This window comes from Melanerpes formicivorus, unplaced genomic scaffold (genome assembly GCF_026170545.1).
Source record: "Melanerpes formicivorus ecotype bairdi unplaced genomic scaffold, bMelFor1.0.p_v2 SCAF_2, whole genome shotgun sequence".
Taxonomy (NCBI): domain Eukaryota; kingdom Metazoa; phylum Chordata; class Aves; order Piciformes; family Picidae; genus Melanerpes; species Melanerpes formicivorus.
This window is the reverse complement of record NW_027142354.1, coordinates 55,594,148-55,601,329: the sequence shown is the minus strand read 5'-3', so window position 1 is coordinate 55,601,329 and position 7,182 is coordinate 55,594,148. Positions and strand designations below refer to the sequence as shown.

At 50.0% G+C, this 7,182-nt stretch overlaps 1 protein-coding gene across 2 annotated transcripts in view; it reads right to left on the bottom strand.

The window, feature by feature from the left end:
• Positions 1-1,190: 1,190 nt before the first annotated feature.
• GLRA1 (glycine receptor alpha 1) overlaps positions 1,191-7,182 on the bottom strand; it is a 50,154-nt gene continuing 44,162 nt past the window's right edge. Inside the window, exons 8-9 of one of the 2 annotated variants that reach the window (XM_068148185.1) lie at positions 6,236-6,382; positions 1,191-1,617 (exon numbers count right to left, since the gene is read on the bottom strand). In XM_068148185.1, coding sequence (XP_068004286.1) covers positions 1,303-1,617; positions 6,236-6,382 — 462 coding nt within the window. In that variant the 3' untranslated portion in view covers positions 1,191-1,302. The remainder of the gene's footprint in view (positions 1,618-6,235; positions 6,383-7,182) is intronic. The other variant, XM_068148193.1, reaches the window with a different exon arrangement.

The window sequence follows — 7,182 nt, the reverse complement described above, 5'->3', positions numbered from 1 at the left end:
TACTGCTATGAAATGTCTGAAAATAGAAATGTCTGAAAATAAAAGCTGCTCTCTTTATACACACACCTTCCCCCCACCCCCTCCCCACCCCTCACCGACAATATTGCCACTTGCCCGGTCCTGTCGCAACGAGGCATCGACTCTGCCTCTTCTCTCTGCATTCTAAATAGAATCTCTGCCCTAACTCATCCAACTCTTCCATCTCCTCATTGTAAACAAACAGAGAGGACAGGGGTTTGGGAAAGCAAACCAACCAACCCCCAAACCCCCTTACAAATCTTTCATCATTTCCAGCGTTCTGAACAGCTCTTCTGACTCCTGGGACTCGAATCCTGCCAGGTAATTTGGAAGGACAGAAGGTACCTGTGATTTCTGCTGAAGGCCCTGGTGTCCTCCTTGGCTGCTCTCTGATGGGAATGAGAGAAGGGAATGTATTTGCTTTCCTGTCTCTCCAAAAGTCACAAAGCCTTTGACTGGCAAAGCCATGACTAAAAAAAGTAAATATATATATATATATGTGTATACAAAATAAGCAACAACCTCTAGCCCCTTTCTTCAGCTTTCCCTGCCTATCCATTTTCAAAGTGCAAAAACCTAGAGAAGCATAGAATGGTTTTCTTGCCTTTTTGTTTGTGTGGGTTTTCACCTTTTCTTAGGGCTTTTTCCCCACCACCATCCCCTCCCTCCCTCCATCCCCCCCCACCCCACGTGCTTGACTGGTATGGCCTTTCTCTAGCAAAAGTCAGACAAAAGCATAATTGCAGTCACTTCTGCACATGGAATCCATGAATCATTCCAGTGAGTTGAGAATCTAAGCTGATTAATAAGCTTTAAAAAAAAAAGAAAGGATTTTTTTGTGGGGGGGGAGGTTGGGGGTGATTGTTGTTTTGGTTTTTGTTGATTGTTTTCTTTTTGCATTATAATTTAAGCATGACTAGATATTAATATATTACACTGCTTGGATTGCAGCTGGAGCAATCCAAACCTTCCTATGCTGTAAAACTAAACCCCCACACCCCCGCCACCACCCCCACCCCCTCCTGCTCTCCCCACATCAAGAGCTGGTTGGGTTTGTGGTTGGTGTTTTCTCCTCCCTGTGCCTCTTACCCTCGGTTCACTCAATTAAAAGTCCCTCCCAGCCCTCCCTCTCCCCCTCCCACCCCCACCCCACCCCTTTTTTTGTTTGTTTTGTGTTTTTTTAGTAGATATTGCCACATTCTTAAACTCATGCATAGCTGCATTGCTATTGCACATAGATAAAGGGCTGCTCCGCTCCCTCCCGGCGTGCTCCCCTCTTTCCCCTCACTGGTTGTGCACGTCCTCTCTGCGGACGATCTTGTAGATGATCCAGTAGAAAATGTTGAAGATGAGGAAAGCCATGGGGAAGCCGATGCGGGAGATCTTGTCGATCTTCTTGGCCCGCTGGATGAAGAGCTTGCGCATCTCCTCGGGGGAGCGGGAGGGCGGGGGGACCGGGTTGGCCGTGTTGTTGTTGTTGGCGCCCTTGACGGAGAGGCCGTCCTTGGCTTGCAGGCAGGCTGGCCCCATCCCGTAGGCGGTGAAGTTGAACCTGCCTTCGCCGGCGTCGTCCTCCTGGAACAGATTCAGCATGGGGCTCTACTTAAAATGAGCTACGGACCGTGCACCCTCGCTATAAGGCTCTCCGCGGACAGCTGCCTGCTCTGCGAGGGGAGGGCGCCCCCCTTGTGCCCCGGCCTCGGTGTCTGCCTTGGGACAAACTCTCTGCTCTGGGGAGAACAGCCTTATAGAAGGGTGCCAGCTGCGTGATGCACAGAGGCAAATCAGGGGATCAAGGCACCCCACAGAGAACAGGACTGACTTCCACCCCCTCGGGGTCTTTGGCACGCTCGAAGGGCTCATGGTACTGCCTCCTTTTTTTTCCCCCCATTTGCATCCCCTGTTTTGCTTCTGCCTTCCCCTCCCCACCCCCTCCTGTCAGCACCTTCTTTGCTTCGCCTGTGCTGTGCCAGCTTGCCCAGAAGGAGTGGGCTCCATGCAACTCCCGCAGGTGAAGCTGCTGTGTGAGGCTTCCTGCGGAGTTCCATGGCTGAGCAGGCGCCGGGACCTGTCCAGGAAAAGACCTCTGCAGCAGTGTGCAACAAGCCCTCTGCTCACCTGCCCATGGGAGCCCCTGAGCCCCACAGCTCTTCCCCACAAGCTGTCTTCCTGGTGAGGAGCAGAAGTGCCCTTCTACGAGTCAGTGGTAAGAGCTGAGTGCTTGTACTAATTCTAGCTCTTGAGGGAAACATCATTTGCTTTCCCTCTATAGGCAGCTGCTCTGGCTGTGTGTTGGTGGAGGCTTCGCAGGGTTCTCTGATTAACTGACAGCATCAGAGATTGGTTTGGGGTGGAAGGAACCTTTCAAAGTCATCTAGTACAACCACCCTGCAGAGAGCAGGAGCATCTCCAACCACATCAGGCTCATCAGAGCCCTGTCCAACCTGACCTGGGATGTTTCCAGGGGTGGGGCATCTACCACCTCTCTGAACAGCCAGGATCTCACCACCCTTAGTGTAGAAAAGTCTCTCTCTTCTATCCAGTCTTCCTCTTTCAGTTTAAAGCCATCACCCTTTGTCCTGGGGCAACAGGCCCTGCTGAAAAGCCTGTGCCCATCTTTCTTATAAGCACCTTTAAGAACTGAAAGACCACAATAAGGTCTCCCTGGAGCCTTCTCTTCTCCAGTGTGCTACTGAACATGGGATGTAACCCCATGGAAGATCAAGTCTGGCCAAAATAATACAACCAGTGAGTTGCAGAGGCAGGGTCAGAGCCCCAGATCTCTTGATTAAAGGTTGCTGAGACCAATGGCACTGATTATCATAGAATCAATAAGGTTGGAAGAGACCTCAAAGATCAAGTCCAACCTGCCACCCAACACCTCATGACTACTAAACCATGGCACCAAGTGCCACGTCCAGTCCCCTCTTGAACACCTCCAGGGATGGTGACTCCACCACCTCCCTGGGCAGCACATTCCAATGGCTAACAACTCTTTCTGGGAAGAACTTTCTCCTCACCTTCAGCCTAAATTTCCCCTGACACAGCTTGAGACTGTGTCCTCTTGCTCTGGTGCTGCTTGCCTGGGAGAAGAGACCAGCCTCTTCCTGGCTACAACCTCCCTTCAGGTAGTTGTAGAGAGCAAGAAGGTCTCCCCTGAGCCTCCTCTTCTCCAGGCTAAGCAACCCCAGCTCCCTCAGCCTCTCCTCACAGGGCTGTGCTCCAGACCTCTCCCCAGCCTCATTGCCCTTCTCTGGACACATTCAAGTGTCTCAATGTCCTTCCTAAACTGAGGAGCCCACAACTGGACACAGGACTTGAGGTGTAGCCTAACCAGTCCTGAGTCCAGGGGAAGAATGGCTTCCCTGCTCCTGCTGGCCACACTATTCTTGATGCAGGCCAGGATGCCATTGGCCATCTTGGCCACCTGGGCACAGTGCTGCCTCATGTTCAGCATACTATCAGCCAGTATCCCCAGGTCCCTTGTCATGGAGGCTGATGCATGCTGTGTCCCCCAACATGGACCTCCCAGCCCTCTCCCTTGTCTGCCCCTTCCTGTCTCTTTTGCAGAGTGTCTTTTCTGGATGGCCCTGTGTTGAGCAGGTAGCTGCATGGGATGGAAGGTCTGTGCTGGGAAGCTGAGCTGGAGCAGCAGAAGGAAGAGCACGCTCTGAGCAAAGCAAAACAACCCAAATAAACCCAAACCCTCTTTGTTTTGGGGAGGGTGGCAAGGTGGTGAGTTGTGTGAGCTGCCAGAAGCTTTATTCACTTCTGGCTGAGACAATTTTGTAGACCTTTGGATAATTCTTCCTTGCTCTGGTTGTGCCCTCTTTGGTGTATCTCTGGTCCTTGGTGTATCTCTGGTCCTTGGTGTTTGACACCTGACAATCCTTAAATGTTTTTGGGCTCTAACTACATCTCTGTGAGGGGGCAGTGAACTGGCTGGGCAAACTGAGGCCCTAGGATTTTTCTAGTCCAATCCTCCCCTTTCTTCCAGAGGGAAGGAAGTAAGAGATGGCTCAGAAATGGGAAGGGCCAATTGAAACCTGGCAACAGATGTTTATTGATTATACCTTTATTCCTTAAAGAGGAAGGCAGACTCTTAGTGATGAGAATAAACTCACACTTTGCATCTAGCTCTGAGGAAAGTAAGGAACAGCTTTGTCTGGATGCACTTCATGCCAGAGCATGGCACACTGCCTGGCACATTGAGCTGTAAAGAACAACTACTTGGTTTTGACAGGGACAGACCTCACAAACACGAGCATGAGCTAATCCTCTCCCCAGCTGCCTTCACCACTGCAACATCTCACTGGATTTTAGCCGAGCATGTCATACCTAAACCAGGCAGAGCTACCCAGACAAGTCAGGCCATTGGAATGGAGCAATTAGGTTCTTTGGCAGCTGCACTAATCCATTTGCATATTTGCAGTCAGCTCCTCAGCTTTCTGATGAGCCTGCAAACCTTGTTCATTTTGCTTTTGCAAGTGTTTTTGTTTATGCTTTGTTCCAATTAAACCCCTGTGAGATTGGGCAGGGATTGCAACAGCAGCCTGGTGTTCAGTGGAACAGCTCTGGCAGAACCCTTTGGACCTCAGCTGTGTATTAGTGGCTTTTTTAATCCTTATTGTTTCGTGACACAGTGATCTGCCTGGGTCCAGAGATCGGATGCCTGAAAGCAGATGATGAGCTAAAAGTGCTATGAGGCACTCATGTTGGGTGGTTTTAGCTTCACCTGCATCTTCTGGACCAAAACTGGATGGCTGAGTTGATTTTTGAGCTGGCAAGGTCTTGCTCTGGCCAGACAGAGTCGATGGGTGCTGATGCTCTCATCTGTTGCTGCTTTTCCCTTGCATTTGTTCAGCACTTTTAATCTCTGTTAGGAACAAATACCTGCTTTGCAGATAGGACAACTGAAGCAGGGAGAGGCAAATCTAAACCAAACAGGGATTCCTGCTCCTTTTTTACCCCCTGCCTCACAGAATTTCAGGGGCTGGAAGGGACCTCAAAAGCTCATCCAGTTCAACCCCCCTGCCAGAGCAGGAGTGCCTACACCAGGTCACACAGGAAGGCATCCAGATGAGCTCTGAATATCTCCAGAGAGGGAGACTCCACAACCCCTCTGGGCAACCTCTTCCAGTGCTCTGTCACCCTCACAGGGAAAACATTTTTGCCTCCTGGAATGGTGGCAGTTCTCCAGGCACATGCTGTGAACTGCTGTGGGATAGGTTAGACCCTGGGAAAGACTTAACGGCTGGGACAGTGAAGCAGTGGAAGGGGAGGTCTATGGACAAGACAGATCATGGAGAGCTCTTTAAACTAGAGGACAGACAAGTTCCTATGAGTAATACTTTAGAGAGGCCTTGGTCATCTCCTCTTTTGAGGTTCCTATCAGCAAAATTTCCCTGCTTTTTTTTTGCTTAGGACATTTATATTGGTTTGGTTTTGATTTTCCTACTGGCTGGAGAGCAGCCTCTCAGGCTTGGTGCTGAAGATTTGGTATCACCTACCTGACTCTACTTGTTTATGAAAGACAATCTTAAAGTGCCTTTGGTTTTGTGATCACAGTGGCCTTTAGGTTTCTTTCTAGTGCATCTTGTGAGGTGAAATCTTTGCTGTGATCTCAGGCTAGAGTCCAGGCTGCAGGAGATGCATGTCTGTGGTGCATGCATGCCCAGGCTGGCAGCAGTGATGGCAAGTAAGCATGGAGCGAGGCTAAGGCTGAGCACATTGCTCTTTCCTTCCAAGAGGAATTTGCAGCTGGTCAGAGAAGCAGATGCTTTTGAACAGGGAGATGTCAGAGACAAAAGACTTGTCACTTACCTCCAGGCTAGTGAAGGCTGTCTTATTTGGGGAATGCTGTTCTCTGATAGAAATCCCTCACATCTCCCTGCCTGTCTTCCCCCCAGCCCTCCCTGTGTCTTCTAAAGAGTGAGAACTCAGACCAGAAGACTGCTGTGTGCAAATTGTTCTGTTGAGTACAAGTCTTTTGGCCTAGACTGCTTGGTTAGCTAACAAAGCCCAGCTTGCTGGACTCCTGGGGTCAGCAGACCGTTACAAGAGACACAATTCATCGAGGTAGCTCTGCTTTGTGGTGTGTGACCCTGCTTAACATCTGACCAGCTACTGAGGACTTCCCTGGCTCGCTTCAGTTGCCAGTGTAGAGATGCTGTGCTGGGACGGGTTCCAGCTGTGTCCTTCATGCTTTATGTATTACCTTATGGTGCCTCCTCTTCCTTCTGAACCTGAGCAGCTCTTTGTGCTGCCGAGACACGAAGTTGACGGCAGCGTACTCGAGAAGCGCAGAGAACACAAACAGCAAGCACACAGCCATCCAGATGTCTATGGCCTTCACATAGGACACCTAGGAGCCAGAGAGAGAGCGAGAGCCTTAGATGGGGTGGCTCCTTCAGCTAAATGCCTTTTTACTAGTTCATGTGCAACTCCCAAGACCTTTGGAAGGTGCTGATTGAGTCATGACGTGGTTGATGCTTGCTCTTGGGTACTGAAATCTCTCATTTCACAGGAATGTATTATCAGGCCACTGAAACTGCTTCTAGGCTCTCCACTAGCAGCAATTTCACAGGTTCTAATTTTCCCAGGTCTTGATTGTGATGGTTTCTATACAAGGAAGGTAGTAATCCAGTCTGATGGTATTGGAAGCCCTTCCTAACAGGGAAATTTGGGACTGTTATAAAAGTGTGAGCAAAAAAGCAGACCATACTGACCTGCAGCATCTTTGGAGGCTTAACACCCTTCATTTACTTTTCCCCTTTAAAACCCATGCATTTACTTTCTCCTTGTATGGCTGTTGCAGGAGTTTGCAAGGCACAGAGCTCCTGGCATCTGTGGTGGATCTCGAGGTGAGAGCTGAATCTTAGGGGAAGTTTTGCTGCTAGTCACAGAAACGCTGCTAAAAGTTTTGCAGGAGGAGACCGAAGCTTGTTCTGTTTGCCCTTAAACTGGAGTAGGTTCATTGTGGCAGAACACCCCTTGTGCAGAGCAGGAGAAGCCTGTGTGATGACTTACCTGCGTGCTGTCCTCAGCCCATGCATATTTTGCCTCTGTGAGAAGATGTGTTCCCTACCTTGGACAGCGATGCTCGGGAGCCAGAGCTCTGAGTGGTCATAGTGAGCACTGCGGTGCTCCGAGGTGACCTAATTG